The sequence below is a fragment of the Mercenaria mercenaria genome, chromosome 17, assembly GCF_021730395.1.
Source record: "Mercenaria mercenaria strain notata chromosome 17, MADL_Memer_1, whole genome shotgun sequence".
Classification (NCBI taxonomy): Eukaryota; Metazoa; Mollusca; class Bivalvia; order Venerida; family Veneridae; genus Mercenaria; species Mercenaria mercenaria.
In genome coordinates, this window is record NC_069377.1 from 46,830,184 (window position 1) to 46,851,355 (window position 21,172).

The 21,172-nt window shown below is 31.9% G+C and overlaps 1 protein-coding gene across 1 annotated transcript in view; it reads right to left on the reverse strand.

Moving 5' to 3' along the window:
* Positions 1-592: 592 nt before the first annotated feature.
* LOC128545961 (acetylcholine receptor subunit alpha-like 1) overlaps positions 593-21,172 on the reverse strand; it is a 39,914-nt gene continuing 19,334 nt past the window's right edge. Inside the window, exons 2-5 of the mRNA XM_045318951.2 lie at positions 11,212-11,351; positions 9,945-10,090; positions 8,618-8,936; positions 593-721 (exon numbers count right to left, since the gene is read on the reverse strand). Of these exons, the coding sequence (XP_045174886.2) occupies positions 593-721; positions 8,618-8,936; positions 9,945-10,090; positions 11,212-11,351 (734 nt within the window). The remainder of the gene's footprint in view (positions 722-8,617; positions 8,937-9,944; positions 10,091-11,211; positions 11,352-21,172) is intronic.

Sequence of the window (21,172 nt, forward strand, 5' to 3'; positions counted from 1 at the left end):
TACACTGGTCGCAATGGCAGAACCAATCGAGTCCAGCATGGTAAAGGTTAACAATTTATCGTGAATAGTGAATTCGATCATTTTGACAGGGTTTGAGATTATTTTCTTTCTAGTGTCAAGTTATGTAACTTTTATATATTCGTTTCTGGAAACTATAAGGACACACTGCATGGAGATTTTGCCAATTTGATTAGAATTAGAATTCAAGTTTAGACAAGTTAGAAGAACCAGTCATATATACTTTTACAAAAGCATGCATTTATTAAACACGAATTAATGAATACAAGTTTGATTTCGATATGCCTACTTACAAAACTGATGAGCCTCTTCAACTGTAGAGTGTGCGTGACGTTGAGAGGAGAACCTTCGGGGATTGTAAGCTTTTCATAATTACCCATCATGCTTTTCGTCAGTAGTCTGCGTGTGGATATACCTATAAAGAAAAAAAAAACATTGTCTGGCACAATTTTCAGGCTTAAGTCTACTCCAGGTTATAGTCACAATGATTTATTTCAGATGTCTAGAATGTTGGTATTTCATCAGAACACTCATCTATTTTACGGGCACAGGTTTAAAGAAATGTTTAAATAATTTAGCCTGACATACAGTCCATGCGTTTTGGTGTCTTTTTAAAGAAGCCAATTGTCCGTTTCGTTGTCTTTAAAGACCCATAACAACTTTCCCCCGCATAAACTTCATTCACCGAAACAATGACATTGACCTCGATCACAGCCCGAACAGTGACATTCTCCATTTCGAAAACCTGGTTAAAATATTATTGTCATAACATGCCGATCAGATTCCTTCTCCCCCCCCCCCCCCCCCCCCCCCCCAAAAAAAAAAAAACAACAATAAAAAACAAAACAAAACAAAAAACAAAACAAAAACAAACAAACAAACCAAAAACAGAAGTCTTCTTTGCGATACCCTCTACCTAAATTCCGATTTGTTTAACGCATGGCCAACAGAGGGCGCGGTTACTTTCCCAGTAATATATTCACTGTATAGTTTAAACTTCTTCGTGTAAGAAATTAAGCTCAAATAGAAAGCCTATTGCAACACTAATTCGCATTAGTAGTCTTACAAGATTATTTAATTTATTCTGATTAATAAAAAGCATAGTCCTAGAACTAATCTATAAACGAGAGAAACCGCAAATATATTCCTGTTTCATGATTCTTTAAATAATTCCAATTCACCAAAACAAATGACAACCCGAGCTAAAAACAGAAAGATTCAAACAGCTCTTTTTTGAAATAGTATGTCTGATTTTAAATTAATTTCACAAAAGTTTCTCTTGAAGGCATTCTATTTAGATTTTCAAATAATAATAGAAGTGTTCTTTGCGATACCGTCTACCAAGATTGCTCATTCCGATTTGTCAAAAAAAAACAAAACTGCTTAAATGTTTCTTTGGTAACCTTCTACACTGATTGTTCTGCTTTGTCATAATGTCTTACGAAAAGTTTAAGTTGAAAAAGATTTTTTTACAGAAGTGTTCATTTAGTGATTATAAAGGTTTTGTTTGTCAACAAACATGACTACAATAGGGCGTTGTCATTTTAAACTGTATTTGTATAGAGGCAACTTTACAGTATTCACGTGAAAATTGTTGGTTGAAAAAGTCCGACATAAATGTTTCTTAAATGATCATAAAAGAAGATTCGATCAGTCAAAGGCAAGAACATTAGATGTATTTTTGTCAGAAACCACTAAACCAGTTTTACATGATTTTAGAATTTTCCCCTTGAGACCCTCTTATAAAGCTGTCAATCCATCTTTGTTGAATTTCCTAAGTGGTTAGATGGAATACTTGATGAATTTTCGTCTTTGAATATATGGACAAAAAGGTTTCTACGGCGAAATTAATTGTCCCACAATATCTTGGCTTAAGTGGGGTTTAATGACAAAATTTGCATCCTTGTCTTTCTAAAGGCTTGCTAAATTAATATTTTGACAAACTTAGTGAGGTTTTCGCAAAATGCCATCCACTTTCAAAACAGGCATTTACAATAGGCGGAAAAGAGTTCCGACAACAATATTGAATAAAAATTATGAGCAATAGATATACCGGTAACTTAATCAAAATGTTGCTTACATAGTTTCCATCATACATTCCTGTATTCTATGCAGAATAATTACGCATAGCCAACTCTTCTGTCATGTGATCAGTTTTACTTTAAATGTCTAAAAATGCCGCACGAAGTGTTTCGGAATAAAGTTTGAAAAAGGTTTGAATAGTCCTCCTAAATTAAGTAATATATTGTTGTTACGTACGACCCACCGCCGCTTTAAACATGAATATATCGTGTATTTATTTTGAAGAGAAAACTTAAACGAAAATTCTTAATTAATGAATTAAAAATTCATTGGTTCACGTGTTTCATAAAAAGAAGAAATTTGGATTGAGAGACGAACGTTTGTTTCAAGATTTTCTAGATCTTTTTTCGTGTTATAATTTTGTCATTCTTATTAGCCCACCATCATCAGATGGTGGACTTTTCAAATCACTCTGCTTCCGTGGTCCGTCGTCCTTCCGTCCGTCCTTCCGCCCGTTAACAATTTCTCTTATCGCATCTCCTCAGAAACTACTAGGGAGATTTTGACCAAACTTTGTCAGAATGATGTATTGGTACCGTAGTTGTGTCCCCCTGAAAATCAGACTGGTTCAACAATTTTTGAGTGAGTTATGGTCCTTTGTTTATTTCTATAATTTACATAGATTTATATAGGGGAAAACTTTAAAAAATCTTCTTGTTCAAAACAACAGAGCCTAGGGCTTTGATATTTGGTATGAAGCATCATCTAGTGGTCCTCTACAAAGATGATTCAAATTATTTCCCTGGGGTCTAATATGGCCCCGCCCCGGGGGTCACATGGTTTATATAGACTTATAAAGAGAGAAACTTTGAAAAACCTCTTGTCCAAAACCACAGGGCCTAGGGCTTTGATATTTTGTATGTGACATCATCTAGTATTATTCAAATTATCCCCTTAGTGTCAAATATGGACCCACCCCGGGGGTCACATGGTTCATATAGACTTATATAGGGAAAAACTTTGAAAATCTTCTTGTCCAAACCACAAAGCCTAGGGCTTTGATATTTGTATTGTAGCATCATCTAGTGGTTCTCTACCAAGTTTGTTCAAATTATCCCCCTAGTGTCAAATATGGCTCCGCCCCGGGGGGTCACATGGTTCATATAGACTTATACAGGGAAAAGCTTTTAAAATCTTCTTGTCAATAACCTACAACATTCAAATTTGGACCACATGTATGGTTTTGAGTGGCAAGATGAACCTTGACATGAGTTGACCTTGATTTTGACCTAGTGACCACTTGCATAGCTTTGTGCAACGAAAAAAACTTTGACCTTGACATTGACCTAGTGACCTACTTTCACATTTTTGAAGGTACAGGCTTCAAATTTGGACCACATGTTTAGTTTCGTGTTCCGAAATGAAATTTGGCCTTGATTTTGACCTAGTGACCTACTTTCACATTTCTCAAGCTACAGCATTCAAATTTGGACCACATGCATAGTTTTGTATACCGAAACAAATTTTGACCTTTACATTGACCTAGTGACCTACTTTCACATTTTTGAAGGTACATGCTTCAAATTTGGAGCACATGCATAGTTCTGTGTTCCGAAATAAAATTTGATCTTGATTTTGACCTAGTGACCTACTTTCACATTTCTCAAGCTACAGCCTTCAAATTTGGACCACTTGCATAGTTTTGTGTACCGAAATGAACTTTGACCTTAAGATTGACCTAGTGACCTACTTTCACATTTCTGTAGCTACTGGCTTCAAATTTAGACCACATGCGTAGGATTGTGTACCGAAACAAACTTTGACCTTGACATTGACCTAGTGACCTACTTTCACATTTTTGAAGGTACAGGCTTCAAATCTGGACCACATGCATAGATTTGTGTTCTGAAATGAAATTTGACCTTGATTTTGACCTAGTGACCTACTTGCACATTTCTCAAGCTACAGCCTTCAAATTTGGACCACATGCATAGTTTTGTGTACCGAAATAAACTTTGACCTTCAGATTGACCTAGTGACCTACTTTCAAATTTCTCAAACTACAGCCTTCAAACTTGATGCACATGCATAGTTTTGTGTACAAAGAACTTTGTCCTTGAAATTGATCTAGTGACCTACTTTCACATTACTCAAGCTACAGCTTTCAAATTTTGACCACATGCATGGACCACATGCACATTGTTGTGTACGGACATGAAATTTGACCATGAGCTAGTCAATAAGTCTTGAAATTTGGAACACTCAAAAATGGCACATTGGTGGGCGCCAAGATCACTCTGTAATCTCTTGTTTATCATGTTTTAAGCGCAAAAGACTTAATGTATACTTTAGCATCCACGAAAACAACTTGTTTGGCAAGCTAATGTTCTTTTTATCCAAATATTTTTTTAAGAATATTTTTTTTGCACAGCCTTCGCTTTCTACAAACTTTTTTTTTCATCAAAAACTTACACGAATACCTCAAAACCAGAAACGCAAATTTAATTATTTCTATTTTCATCAAACTGCACGAATATCTTTGCCAAACTTGGGTTTTATGGCAAGCTTTGCTTCTTTGTCTATAATATGTTCGCAAATAACTTATTTTTAGCAAAGTTGGTAAAGTCGTAAATACCTGTTTCCTTTTTTTATTGGCCTGATTTTCGAAGAAAAATCCGGCTTGTAGATTAGGTGGATGGATGGGCGGATGGATGGAATAATGAGTCTCGTGTTAACCTTTTTGTTCATTCAATATCTGGACAGGTATTTCACCTAGGACCTTGACACTTCACAGGTATGTTGGTCTTGATATTTATATGACCCCCTACTGATTTCAGGGTTACTAGGTTAAAGGTCAAAGTCACAGTGACCTGAACATTTGAAAATAATTTCTGCATGATATCTGGACAAGTGTTTCACCTAGGACCTTGAAACTTCGTAGGTATGTAGATGTTGATATGTATATTAACCCTATTGATTCCAGGGTCACTGGGTTAAAGGTCAAGGTCACAGGGACCTGAACATGTTAACCTTTTTGTTCACTCAATATCTGGACAAGTATTTCACCAAGGATCTTAAAACCTTATAGATATGTTGTTCTTGATGTGTACATGACCTCTACCGATTTCGAGGTCACTGGATCAAAGGTCAAGGTCACAGGGACCTGAACATTGAAAATGGTTTCCGCTCAATATCTGGACAAGTATTTCACCTAGGACCTTGAAACTTCGTAGGTATGTTGGTCTTGATGTGTACCTGACCCCCATTGATTTCAGAGCAAAAGGTCATGGCTCATGGTCACAAGGATATAAACACTGAAAATAATTTTTTTACTTTTTTTTTACACCAATTTATTTCTTTAATTTCAATTTCATTTTGTACCTGTCTTTTTCTCTCTCTCTCCCCCCCCCCCCCCCCTCGTTTCTCCTTCAATATTGCTTATTAATTTGGGGGTTATTTATTGTCCGTCATTATTAGAACTTTAACTCATTATCACCTAATTCGGAAACCCGACCAAAACGCCGTCAGGCGTTACCTGCTTGTTAAACACGAAATGATCGGAAATAGCTTAGCCCATAGACTTCATATCTTTGACAATGGAAGCGATATTCTCTTTTTAGTTTCCGTACATTTTTCTTTGTCTGATCGACATGTCAAAATGAGAGAATTTGCCAAACGAGTAATGAAACAATATCAACAGGCAGCGGTTTATGAACATTACTGGGTTTTATTCTTATTTGTTCAGGTTTACTTTCAACTTTTATATTCGAAGACTGATCGTCAGTATATTGCATCAGCTCCTGTAACTCATGTTAAACAGAAAAATTCTATCAAACATGCTGTTTAGGATATAAATTCTAATATACTGAATTACAGTTTTTCGACATGACACCTTATTACCAAATTTATGATCACGTAAATAGAGGGTATTTGTTTGTTTCAGTGTAAGATTGAAATATCTTTCATGAGTGAACACCAGATGCATAACGAAGAGTGAAAATGTAATAAGTGGTGTTCAAAGTGAAAGATATTTTGATCTTACATGTAAAAACAAACAAATTTTCTTTTTATTTCATGTTTAGATTAAATATACCCATTTTATATTTTCTTACTAGATCCAGAGAAAATTATATTTGATTTTTTTTCATTGTGAAAATACCAGATATTTCACTCTCATATTTCGATAATTCACTGAAAAAAACAACAACAACAACAACAACAAAAATAACAACAACAAGTAATAAAATTATCAGATGCTTGATTAATATTGCTAAATGATACCTACCATATACATGAGCAATGAAAAACATCAGACACACAACTTTTAGAATATCCATTTTAAAGCAGTAACCTGGACCTATGAGTATCGTCGTGGACTATGAGAATCTTCATGCCAACCGTACGAAATTGTCATAATCAAATAAATTGGTTATTTTAATGTCATATGCCATTTCTAAATATCACATCCCTACTTAAGCGATTGTTACAAAAGGTTACTCTCATACGTTCTCTTGGTAATTTATTTGATTAAAATAATTGTATAAAAATAACTTTACTTAACGATGTAGAGACTTACCCTAAGCTCTCTTTATATAAGGGAAAGAATCTGTTTATAAAGTGAAATTGTTGAGTGAACAACGTTTGTTAATCGTTAACCTGTGTTTGTTATATCAATGCAATGAAAAAGTAAGCTATCTATATTAAATGCTATGCAGGATAACACAGCCATGCATTTTTAAAACAGTCCTGAAATTGTTTCCTTTGATTTTCTAATATTCCTAGATATTTTTCCCATACTTTGACGCATATATATGGATAGCAGAGATTGTTCTCTTTCCAGCAGTACCTTTTTCAATATAATATGTTGTTCCTTGTGAAATTCTGCAGGTTTTGACGTTTTCAAAAACATTGTCTGTTACATTACAAATTTCCCCACTTGATCTTTACATAGTTTTCTTTTCATACTGTAGCAATTATGCATGCTTTTTTTAGTGCCTGGAGGTAAAACGTGCATGGTTTGCATGAGATACCAAGACCCTACAATAAAGTCGTAGCGGAGTTGTCTCCATTATTTTTTCAAATATTTGACCCCGGATCATTTTTTTTTTCAGATCAAATAACTCTTTTTCAGAAAATGATATTTTAATTTTTTTCAGACTATGTACTTTGATACAGTTAACAACAAATATATCCAAAATAGGAAGTGCCTACTCGAAGTTAGTATTTTTAGTTCCACTGTCTAAACGATGATAGAATATCAAGTTGGCTAAAGCTAGTCTAACATATGGTGCTCTTTAGAACATATTCACTTGGAAATTCTATCCTTACTAAGTATCAATGACACTAAATACAATTATTGAGAAACGATCGACAGAAAACGTGTAAGTAATAATGAATACATTTATTATTGTAGAATGTTACAAAAAATGCATTTTTGTAGCTGAGAAGTTATCCCCATGAATACAGTACGTGTGAAAATATACGTATAGAAAAGGGAGATAAGTTTAGACTACAGAATTATAGTAAAGTAAAAAAAAAATAATAAAAAAAAAAATAAATAAAAAATAGATGTTAAAAAGCAAGAAAGATATACATCATTTTTCAAGACAGAGTTTATGTCATTTGCAAATGTTTTAAGCCCCCTTCCAGTTTTAAGCGAATAAAAAGGGAAAATGTTTTTTTTTTAATTATAGAATACAGATGCTTGTTTCTTGTTTTCCGCTAAAAATTATTTTGATTACAGATCTTTCAAATCTATGCAAATTCCATTTCATAAAATTAAAGAAATTATCCTATGCCGTATGCATAGATAAATGAATTGAGACCAAATACAACGGTTTCTATGAAAAAGCGTCTAATTTAATCAGCTGTAGCTCTTTACGACGGGACAAACATACAACGGTTTCTATAAAAAAAGCGTCTAATTTAATCAGCTGTACCTCCTTACGACGGGGCAAAGATACAACGGTTTCTATATAAAAAAAGCTTAATCAGCTCTACCTCTTTACGACGGGGCAAAGGGCGCAAAATGTGCCAGCCTATATTTTAAGGTTTTGAGAGAAAATGCCTAAAGTTCTACCGAACAAATATAAAATGTAAGATATATTTTTTTCTCTCATGCACAAAATACAGTAAGTCATTGTGTTATTTCGAAGTCGACAAGATGATCCAATCCAACATTCTATCTGGTACTGTTATAATGGACATAAAACTAGAACTCTTTTATCGGTTTCACTGATTGCTTCAAATATACCACAATAGATCCAGTATACATATTTGTTATAAAATTTCACTGGTCTTTAACAGATGCTCATTTAATTATACAATTTTCGTCATTTTTCCGCGAAAAGAAATGTTCAGAACCAAGAAAAACACACTCTGTCAGTCATAACTCATGATTAAAGCAATTCAAACATAATGCTCGTTACTGCATTTCTCCTGGTATGGATCTATATTTAAACAAATATATATACAACTACTTTGAATACCACCTTTGCAGTGGAGAATAAATGATATCATTGTTCAAATGAGATTGACATTTTTATTTTAGTCGCTTTAACTGGAGCGTATATTCCACGTCTACATACAAATCTGGACAACAGGCATACGTGATGACGTTCCTCTCAACACTTGTTTCTACAACATTCCAATTTGGGTTTGTATTGTGGACTATTTCGGGCCGAGCATGAACATCAATCCGAAGATCCAAACTGTTAAGGGCACGTGTCCAGGACATGTACTTCAGAGTGCAGGTGACTTCGTTGTTCTCATACAAGGCACTGTCGTCAAAATGGCAGACGGACTTTGTGATTCTCGGAGGTATGAATGTCACGTTCCCGTCGTTGTAGAGGTGAACATGCACATCTCCAGAAGGGAAGCCGGTGTACTGCTCTGCGCTAAAATATTAATATATAATAGGGTTATTATAATAGTAGCTCGATCTACGATTGAGTTAATTTTGCCAGGAGTTTATTTCGTGTGAAAGGTTTTTTCTTTGCTAAGACGCTACCCATTTTCAAATTTATAAAAATTGTGTGCTGAGATAACACAAAAAATTATCTCTTTTTAATAGAAGCATGTTCTGTCTATATCACAGATCGCTGTATTTAGCTTGGATCAGGTCTGCATCATTCATATGCAAAAAGGTTTAAATTATGCTTTCTGCTTTTTGATTTTTGATGTTTCTGATACAAGAATTAAGGACTGATAAATCATGTAAAACAGTTGCCATTCTAATATGATGTATCGTTTAAATTAACCCATATCATGCTGGACACGATTGATATTGCCTTTGCGACCAGTGTAGATCATGATCAGCTTGCACATCCATGCAGTCTGATCAAGATCTGTACTGTTCGCTATTCAGTCAGTATCTTTTTTTTAGCACCCCTTTTAACAGATAATGGTACTGTCCAAATTGAAAGATGGACCAATCCATTTTAGAAATTTAGCAGGGTAAGGGCTTATGTAACACAATCGCTAAAGCAAAATATGTTTCTTCTCAGCGTGATCGTGATTTAGCCGACATAGCAATATAGGGTTAACGCACTTTTGTCGTGTAAGAACTTCTGCAGAATTCCGAGGATTTGGTTAGTGCAAGAGACCGTGGGGCCCACTTTTTGTTTACGTTAGGCCCGGAAAAATAAACGTCTATAATATATAAAATCTACGTAATAAAAAGACTTTTACATTTTTTTTTTCATATTGACTAAAATTGTAAGTAGAAATAGCGTTCTATTAATTATTTTATTCAATTCATTTAATATATTCAATATGTAAGTCACTCGATGTAAGATCCCCTTTCCAAGGTGTAGACAAACAAAAAATGTTTTATCCGGCTTGAAATCAGAAAAAGCATATCCAAAGTTCCCATTTAAAATAAGAAAAAGTAAACAGTTACCAACCTGTTAGAAAGCACGACATCTGGCTGCCAAATATGCCTGCTTGGCAGCTGCAATATCCTAATATTATAGTCCTCGCTGTCCCATCGTAGTCTAGGGTCATTCCACTGCAAATGTTCCCAGACTTGCAGAGTCAAAATACCGTGCTCCTGATAAGTTAAGACAAATACTCGCATGTTAAAAATATGCAATTTTAAACAAACCTAAACTGAAGTATAATTGATCATGTTCATGCATTCAATTTGACGTTAAGATACGTATCGCCTTCTTGCTATTTCCTTTTTTTTATTTGATTGTTTTATGTTAATAAAATATTTCAGATTGCAAAAACATTAAGAAAGTAAAATTATGAAATTGTGGCGAGATACCTATGTTGATTTGATTTAGTAGTCACATACCTTAAGATTCGTACCTAAAATATTCGCACCACGTTTTCGACCCACCGATGAGCCGTCATAATTCAGTAGACTTAATTAAGTAAACATTAATCTTTCATGAATACATAGAAGAGAGAAAGTTCTATCTACTACTACGATAAAACCAATATATTAAGGCGTTAATAATGGGAAAATATACAAAGATTAGTCAAATTACGCACTTAGATGATCATTGTACTAAAGAGCTTGATTTTGTCATTATCATTGAGCGCTCATAAATTACAGTTGGGAAAAAGGTTATAAATACCAGGGCAGCATTACGAAGTGATCAGATTCTGCCAAGCTACCGAGAGAATAACTTCGTTGAAAAATAAATATTATAAAATATTACTAAATACTATTGGGTTCTTGACCTCCTATCATAGTCTGAGTTCTTACTCAAAACATTGCGTTTCGTTTAAGTTCCACGACGATAGGAACTCGACATCTGGTGGTATTTAGGTAAAATCTTAATGTATGGTATTCACCTCAGGCATAGTTTGTTGTGAATCGCCATACTACAAGAGATCCCATCCGCTAATTTTGAGTGCTCGTCATCAGTTAAATTGAGATAGATTGATTAGCATTAATTATTTTATATTTCACCAATCATTTTAAGAATCATTTGTTTTCCAATCATTCGGCAAGGAAGCCCATAGGAAAATTATATTATATTTAATATACTGAGCTAGACCGTGCACGCTACAAAATGAGAGAAAACAGCAGACTTTGGCATAATTCGAGTTGTTTTCGTTTCTAAACAAATGATCTTATCGCACTTTTAGTTTTTAATGACATTTTTACTTGCATGACGTTTCAGATATAGAAAGAATCAGTATGTATGCTGTTCCTACCAGAGCGACAACTCTCTGTATGCTAAGAGAGTGAAATACCACAACAGGTCCACCGTTTTCCCCATCCGGCATCAACTCTTTCTGGTAGGATGTTAGAAGGTCATTATAAAGACGACCTCTGTCTTTAACAGTTCCAGTTCCTGTATAAACAATTATTGTAGTTACTACACTATGGTATGTTATGCGTCCTCTTAATGTTTACATACGAAAAGATTATTAGCCTACTTTAAATCGCATGATTGACGTCGTGGGAGTGAAGTAAAGCCATCACATAAATTTGATAATATACTAGTGTAATAAAGCGTTGACGTCGTACATTCATAGGAGACGTTGGTCGAATTTACTTGGTCTGTAATAGGATAAGAAAAAAGAAACTTTGATGTTTCAAATGTGATAAAACGAATATGCTAAGCTTAGATAAAAATCGAAATAATAATGATGCAAATAACAATTGCATATCAGATTTGCTCTTTTTCATCAAAAGAAAGTTTACCAGATGGTTCTAATAAAACAATTACATCAGAACAAAGCAGCTATGTCCAAGGGATTAATACTTACCATAATACTCTATTGATATTTTTCACAGCTATGAAATGCAAATTAGCATGTTTAAGGGAAGTGTCACTGGTATTAAACTTATGTACTACTTGTTCAACAAACTGAATTAACGCATGTGCCATGTAATGGGAAAGTAAAAATGTAATTGTCAATTACACCCCAAAACTGCACTGAAATTAATTAAATTACAATTACATGTAATTGGCAAATGACTCTATTACAAATTACATTCAATTACTTAGGAAATGTAATTTAATTGCAATAAATTACAATTGCAATTTTGATTACCAGAAGTCTGGTTACATTCATCATTTAATACAGTTCGTAATACAGTCTAAGATCAAATTATGTTGTTTTCAAAAGGTTTAAATCGACTGTTCAGTTAAACCTCAAAACGTAAGTGCAGACGTCGGCGTTAATTTTACACAAACCTTTGGGTTTTTACCCTAATATTATTTAAGAAATGATTTATAGCAAACCAGTGTTTTAACACTATATATACGTGATGGGCGGTTATACGTCGGGCGTAATAATTTCACGAGGGCTCAGCCCAAGGGAGACGTATTACCGCACGAGTGTATAAATAGTGTTCAAAAACGGGTTTGTTATATATTATTTCGATTCTCATATGTCTTTTATTGTAAAATTTATATCAAACTGATAGAACTGTTTCTTCGCACATGCATGGCGCCAAATGGTAGTTCGCCAAGCTCCTTTACCTGACAGGACCGAAGTGGTAATACGTCTTGCGGAAGAGTTCAATTTGGGCGAAAATGATGACGAATTATTCTGCAAAGCGAATAATCAACCATTTCGTTTTAAACATGATACTAAGTAAAACATTTGAACAAATTTGAAAGCGCTATTTCTATATGCATACATGGCGCTAAATATCACGTCGACGTGACGTCAACATAATATCGCTGTGATGCTATAAGCACTGCTAGTCATATTACTTTAGAACCTTAAATGATATTTGTGAGTTAATTTCATTGGTAAGTTTTCCATTCGTTTGATCAGCCCTGTGTCTGACATTGACCATAAAATATCATATTGTGGTTTCCTTCATGGCAATACCAAGGTAACGTCTTTAATTACGTCAACGTTATTGGCACATGCAAATCAAACTCTTCTAGTTATCACATGTTTGACGTCACGGGAGTGAAATAAAGCCATTACATAAAATTGATAATACACTACTATAATAAAGACTTGACGTCGAAGTCGTTTTAAGGTAAAGAAGACGTAATGAGCGGGAATTTAAAACACTAGTTGCATCCTTGATAACTTGTTTAAATAATAGCAAAAGCTGATCTTCACCCGATTTACAATTATCAAAAGGGTCAAATGCACACTTTTTTCGCAAACGGCGTTGAAAAATCACGTTTTAGCGTTGCCCTAAATAGTTGTGACGTTGCCGTTTTTATGGCGATTAATTTAGTTTCGGGGCATCCATTTAATTCAAAAAGATTTTTGTTTTCAATTAATATAACAAGCCCGTTGAAACCTATACATTGATGTAATTTTCAAATTATGTTCTCCGACTATTCGCCAATGGAAAGGTTACTTTATGCAAAAATCTTGCTAAAATCTTTCTATAAAATTATTGTTTTCGTGCGGAATGAGTAAGCAGTGTGTAAAAACTGTCCCATAGATTAAAAAAACAACATTAATATTATCATATAAATTTAATTTACTGTAAAATGAGCGAATAAAATACGGGGATCTCCGACTTCGTTTTCGCAGTATTGTCTTTTCCCCTATCCTCATTTTCACGCTCAGATTTTGTGCATCAAAATTTCACAAAGAACTGTTTATATTGTAGGGTAAAACAAGTAAACCACAATTTAAGAGTTTGCAACAACATAGATTTCATTTTAAACGTATTCCAATATTGTAAGCCATTTTCCGACTTCTTTCCGATTTTTATTGTCTCACTTATATACATGAATGCATGTTATACACAAAAAAAAAAACGTAATGAAAAAAATAAAGTAGGGATAATACATGTTTTTTGAAGCCCTTGGGATATGTTTGTGACCTCGACCTTCGGTCTCGGTCACGAACAATCCCGCGGGCTTCTGCAGACGTTAATACACAAAACAAACGTGTATTGTCGCTATTCTTGCATAAAAAACATTACACGACGACTAAATGCATTGTTTTCATATGTGATGACTTGACGGTTCCGGTACATTTTTTATTTACCATTCTTGTTGTTCTTGGAAACGGTAAACATGTTTTAAATATCCATAACCGGGGCACACATAACAACAACACTACTAAAAGCGTGATTTGAAGGTTTTTGAGCATCTTATTTTTATTTTAAGTTATTACAAACGTTACATTACACATAATTTTGCATATAACTAAAAAATTTGATAAACAGGAACACAATTATTTTAAGAATAACAACTTTACATTCGAATTATTTTGAGTACGAACAAACAGAGTACGGATGAGTACGAAGCTAGTGACTAGCTTTCGAGGTTTATTATATGAATTCTGCGAACAATCAGGTAAAACAAACCGACTGATACTAACAAAAATCAGTAGTTATATATATGATGGTGCGAGCCCGATTTTGACCCCCCTGACCCCTTGACCCTATTCTAAAAAATCCAATGCCGGACAATTTAAAACCAAAAAATAAATAACTTTTCATAGTACTTTATGAAAACCTATAGTAAAATATGATTAAACACTTCCACCAAATATTTGCCAAAATCCTGCCAAGTGGCAGCAATGTGGCAGTCGCTGCCAACTTGACAAACTTTTGGCAGAACGTTGGCAAACACAAATTCAACCAATCAAAAGCCTGCCATTTTTCTGCCAAGTGGCAGCAATGTGACAATGTCTGCCAACTTGGCAAACTTTTGGCAGATTATTTTTATTGATAAAATGTAAGGTGGGTCTACGACCCCCGGAGGCAAAGCCTCTGGTCTTTGATTTTATTTTCAATTAGTAAGTATATTATCAGGGTACACATAGTAATTAAAACTTTAATTAAACTTTTAATTAAGCTTTTAATTAACCCTTTAATCCAAAAGTCTGCTTCTACCAGAGGATATAGGTTCATCCGATATGTAGAATCTAATGTAACTACCTATCAAAAGCATAAATGTTAATTCTGTAGATGCTGACTCGTTATACGGGTGAATATCAAACATTGTTCCTTGTTTTAGATAAATTTTAATTTTTTTCTTATACATAGATATTAACTTATCAGTGTCAAAGTCCTCAGCTGCCTCAGCTGTTATATTTACATTATCAAATATATCAAATAAAACATCATCCTGAGGACTATCATTCCGCCACCTAAATATAAAATGTGATATTGGGCTTTTAGTCGGTTTATACGGTTCACCCGGAGAGCTCGCACCCTTTAATAAACTTAATATCTATTATATAAGTTCCGGTTTTTCCGACTATAAACACACCACTCAAAGCATATCTAGTACATCTATTTTATATTGTTGGTTTATGCTTAAAAATCTTTATAATCTAAGATAATTCCAGGTCTTATTTCAAATATATTTAAATAGTTCAGATCGGCCATATTTTTATATGTTGAATGTATCCAGGCACCACGACGGTCAAAATACTTTTTCATTTGTATGTAATCAAAAGTATGATTATAATAGTATTCAAAGAGAAACGCTTCATGTCTCACTTCCTCTACCCTTTTTTCTATTTTCCTGTCTTTCTTTTTAAGTTTAAGAATTATTTCAGCTAAATCATCAACTCGTTTTGTTGTAGCAACTTCAGAAGCAATAAATTGTCAACAACACCTTTTGTTCTAGCTAATTGTGTTTCTTGTTTTAGAAACATTTTTACTTTTGTAATTTCTTCAGCATTAGTGGTAATTTCTTCGACATTAGCGGTTATACTTTAGTATTAGCAGTAATTACTTGGGTATTAGCAGTGATTGATTCTCCTTGTTTATCTGATATTTTAACTACAGAGTCCAAATCATTTATTATTTTTTTTAATTTTATCATTAATTTTATCATTAATTTTATCATTAATTATCTTAATTGCTTCTTCTTGTTTAGCTGATATTTCAACTACAGAGTCCAAATCATTTGTTTTTTTTTAATTTGATCATTAAATCATTAATATCTTCTTGTAATTTTTTGTAATATTACTTAATTCTGCATATTTTAAATTGTGACGGTTGTCAACAATACTAATCCAATTTCGAATTTGTTTTTTAAAGTCATCTATTTTTAGAATTAATTTCTTTTTAAGGTTATCTAATGCTGTATCAGATCATCACCTCTTTGTGAAGCTGCCTTTTCCAGTTCAGATTTATATTCTGCAAATTATTTGAAAATGTATCGAGTAAATCTTGATTCCCTTTTGCCATTTCAGTATTTAGTTTATTTATTTCGTTCTGATTTCTAACTGATACATATTTTGTAACTTTTTCTCAGCTTCAATAATCTTGTCTTTTAGTTTCTCATGTTTAATCATACTATCTTTTAATTCTTGAACTTGAGTGAATAAAATGTTTAAATTAACTCGAAATACTTCTTTTATGTTGTCATCTGTCAAATCAGATTTCTCTTCAAGTTCTTTAATAGAATCAGTCATAGCTTTCATTTCTTCTTCAATTTTACCTTGTAATTGATTAATTAATAATGAATCTTTTTAAAATCTTTTGTTAATTCTTCAATATTCTTTACTTCTACTTCTAGTGTTTGTTTTATACTTTTGATGTCTTCAAGTTTATAGTCATCTATTACACTTTGAATTTTTTTATACACAAACCGTCTTGGAACTGCATCGTTGGGTTTATCTGGATTTCCTAGGTTGATATTTCATTACTCCCATATCTAAGTGCTCTGTTCATTGTGTTATCAAGTTCCTTATTTCTGTGAAGATACGATTCCGTTTCCTTTTTAAGCTTTTTGAATTGTTTTTTTAGTACATAATCACTTAAATCAATATCAAATTTAACTTTACTATACTGTCAGGTTGATTAATTTGTTTTACATCATTAAAAACTCCCATTATATAATTATTATATATTACCAGTAAAGTTTTTCTTAAAAACTTCCTTGGTTTGTCAAATATAGAAATCATATTTTTGATTTGTTGCATTAGCAAAAGTATCACGATCTATATTTTGTTCATCACAAATCCTATTATTTTCCATTTTACCTGGACTTTCAAATAAAATATAATGTGAACAGGTTAATTCGAATATCTTTTGGTGTTTATAGTAAGACTGACTTAAATAAATACACAACAGTTTTGTGACGTCCTTGAATAAGTATTTTGTTATTTCATTTTGAACTTTTTATCTTCACATACAAATCATCAAATATTACTACTTTTTGTTTTTCTGATTCAAGATTCTCCAAGGTTCAATTTGTGTTGGGATCAGCTGAATATTCAAGTATTTCATTTGGATCTACTTAATTTTTTTGCAATTCGGCTTAAGTTGTTAATTAAATCCTGATATTTAGATTGTTCTAAGTTTTTAGCATACAAGTATAATTTATCATAAATATTAAGAGTTTTCGAAGTATATGCATTAATGTAATTTGTTTTTCCAGATCCTGACGATCCACATATTAACATTCTAAAACATGAATCTGGCATAAAAAGATAAAATTGTTTAAAGTTATTGGATTTATCATTTTTTGTATCATAATTTGGAATTTCCATTTATATAATATTACATTATTTTACATTATTTTACAATATCTTACATTATTTTACATTATCTTACATTATTTTACATTATCTTATATTATTATATAAATGCAATCAAAACTTAATGAAATAAGAATAAGAAAAAACTTAGTCGGGCAAAAGATGAGAGCTCTTAGGGAAGAAATAATGAGAGAAAAAATAAGAAAAGCTACAAATCGGGATATGTATACTGAAATTTATAAACCAATTACTGAAAAAATAGAAAGTCAAAAAGAACAATTATCAAGTCAGTTAAAAGCATTACCTGGAATTAAGGAGCAATTAGCGTTACTTCCAAAAAGTTTTGTTGATAAAATACAAGAAGTAGAACAACAACAAAAATTGACAGGGATAATGGAAGAACCACCACCTCCGGAACTACAACAACCATTACAACCATTACAACCATTACAACAAAAACTAGACGAAAAAGAGGTTGATAAAATACTGGAAGATTATTATAACAGAGAAAAAAAAATTCCTGAAGATCATATGGGTTTGGATGATGAAGATGATGTGTTTGAAGAATCAGAAGAAGAATTGGGAGCAAGACCGAAAGAAAAAAAAATACATACAGTAGATTTAGATGCTGATTTGGATAATGATGTTTTAGAAGAATATAAATATTACAAACCGTCTGAAATGTTTGACTTTTTTACTGCAGATGAATCTAATCGAGATAAAATATATAAAGACAATCTTAAAGCTACAATAGATAAGGTTACTGAAGATATTAAAAAATTAAATGGTCCGATAGCAAGCAAATCAAGATCAAAAGATCCAAATAAGCAAGAAAAAGCAAAAGAATTAAAACATGATCAAGATCAACTCATAAAGTACAAATACCGGTTAAATTATATTCTTGGTACGGATCATATATATAAAAAAGGAAAAGGAATAAAACATCATAACCCATATAAAGTTTCACCAAATGGACAATATGGTAATTTAATTATTAACTTAAATAAACTTTATGGTCAAAACAAATTAATTGCTAAGGATAGAATAACTGGAAAAGAAGTCATTAACACTAAAGTTGATGATGATTTAATTGATTTGATTAATAAAAGATATAACAATAAGAAAAAGCATTCAATTCATTCAATAAAAATATTTAAAGAATTAACAGAAAAGTCAGGATTACCTATCAATAAAAGATCTATGAAATTTAAAAAAGTAATTAGGGGACAAGGTTATGACGTTTGTCCATGTAATCCAAAAGAATTGGTTAATGACTTGGAGTTAATTTGTGGTTCAATTAATGCTGGAAATAATAATGAAGAACTAAAAAATGAAGGTATTAGAATAATTGATGAACTATTAAAAATGAATTCTCTTTTACCAGAACAACATGAAATGTTATATAAAAATTATTTTTCTTGAATTTAAACTTTAATTAAAGTTTTTAATTATATATAAATGGAACAAAAAATAGTATTAAGTTCTGAAACAGTTAAAGATAATAACAAAAATACTCCGAGTGATTTTACAATCAGATTTAGTCGTTCTTTAATTTAGAAAAATAAAACTTATGTTTGTTGGTTTGGATAGTATTAACACTATGACCTACTCTTGGCATAATATTAGTGATGAATATGACAATAAAAGAATTCGTTATCATAATGGTAAGGATTGGAAAGATATTATATTTACAAATGGTTCTTACAGTTACACAGATATTAATAATTATATTAGGGAAACATTAATAAATAATGGTGATTATGAATTTGATAAATCAGAAATTGCTCCAATAAGTTTGGAATTTGATTTAAGTAGTTTTAAGATTTTGATTTCAATTACAGATAATTTTAAGTTGGATTTGGAAATATCAAATTTTCATACATTGCTTGGATTTGAGAAAAAAAAATTAGACAAAAATGAATGGGGAACTAAAACACCAAATATAACTAACTCTGTGGATACAATTTACATTCATTGTGATCTTATTGATAATTCACTTGTTGATGGTAATTTCAGTGATATTATTTATGCTTTAAGTACTGCAGATTTAACAAGAGCTTATCCATTTACAAAAGAACCACAAAGAGTTGGATATTCTGAAATTAACAAATATATTATAAATTCAATTAGAATATATATTACAGATGTATTTGGTAGAATAATTAATTTAATGAGGTTGAAACAAGTTTTACACTAATTTTAAAAGAAAATTTAATTAAAACTAAAGTTTTAAAACTTTTATTAAATTTTAGTTTTATAATGTACAAAAAGTTTATGACAAAAATAAAGGAATTATCTATTTATGTTGATGCTCACACAGGAGAAGAAATCATACACGAACAGGAATCTTTGACACTTTAACGAAATTAATTCAATCCTCAATTAGCACAGCTGGAAAAAAAGCTTTGGAAAACAGCAGGAAAAGAAGCACTTGAAAGTGGAACAAAAAAGGTTGGAACAGAAGTTGGAAATTTAGCTGCAGCTAAAATTGTTGAAAAACTTAAAAAGAAACCTGCTCCAGCAGTTGGTAATTTAATTGCCAAGGAATTACAAGAAAAGAATAATAAAAATAATAATAAAAATAATAATAAAAATAATGATAATGAGGAGGATATTCATATGAGAATAAATAGAATATTGTCAGGATCTGGGACTTTAGCTCGTGCTGGAACTTCAGCTCAACAAAAACGTATTAACAGATTAATTTATAAAAACTAAAATAAAAACTAAAGTTTTAACTTTAATAAAAAATAGAATAAAAAATAAAATAATATATAATATATACATGTTTAGAACAAAAGAATATTGTGAAAGATATGAATTAACTCCTATTCAATTAGATACAGCTTTAATATCTGTCCTGGGAAATAATGTTTAAACAACAAAAAAACGATATCACTTTACAATTAATGATAGAAGTTCATATTTTGATTGGTTTAATGGTTATTTTGAATAAGTTTTAAAGTAAATAAACTTGCTGATGGTGCTGAGTATGATGGAGCTCAAACTGCTTTAATTAATAATGCAGCTTCATTAATTGATCAGTTAGTGGTTAAACAAAATGGAAAAATTGTATATGATTGTAATAATTTATACAAAGTAATAAATGTAAAAAATTTAGTTGAACTATCTGAAGATTATGCAAAATCAACTGGAACAAATGAATTTATCTATTTAGATACTACTGCTACTGCTGCTGCTGATAATAATTCGGGGTTTGCTATTAGAAAGGATTTAATCAAGAAAAATAATGAGGTAAATGCTAAAATTCCATTAAATAATTATTCATTTTTTCAGGGTTTAGAAACTAATATTTTACCTCCAAGTCAAATTCAAATAACACTGCAGCTGACAGATGATGATGAATTAATTTTTAGAGCTAATGCTGCTGATGCTGGTAGAGTAATTGTAACAAAATTAATTCTATGGGTTCCACGTTTGGTTTTTAATGAATTTGGACTTAATCTAATTTCTGAAAGATTTACAAAAGCAAGATGGTCATACCTTAGGGAAATGATGACGCAATCAACTGATACACAACAGATTAATACAACTTTTAGAATAACGGCTGGTGTAACAAAACCACAACATGTATTTGTTTATTTACAACGACCTGATAAAAGTAATAATCAAGAAATGAATCCACATTTATTAGATACATTTAAAGTTAATGCAGCAGGTGATGCTTGTACTTTGAGTTCTTGTCGTCTTGAAGTTGGTAATGGTGTTTTTTATCCAG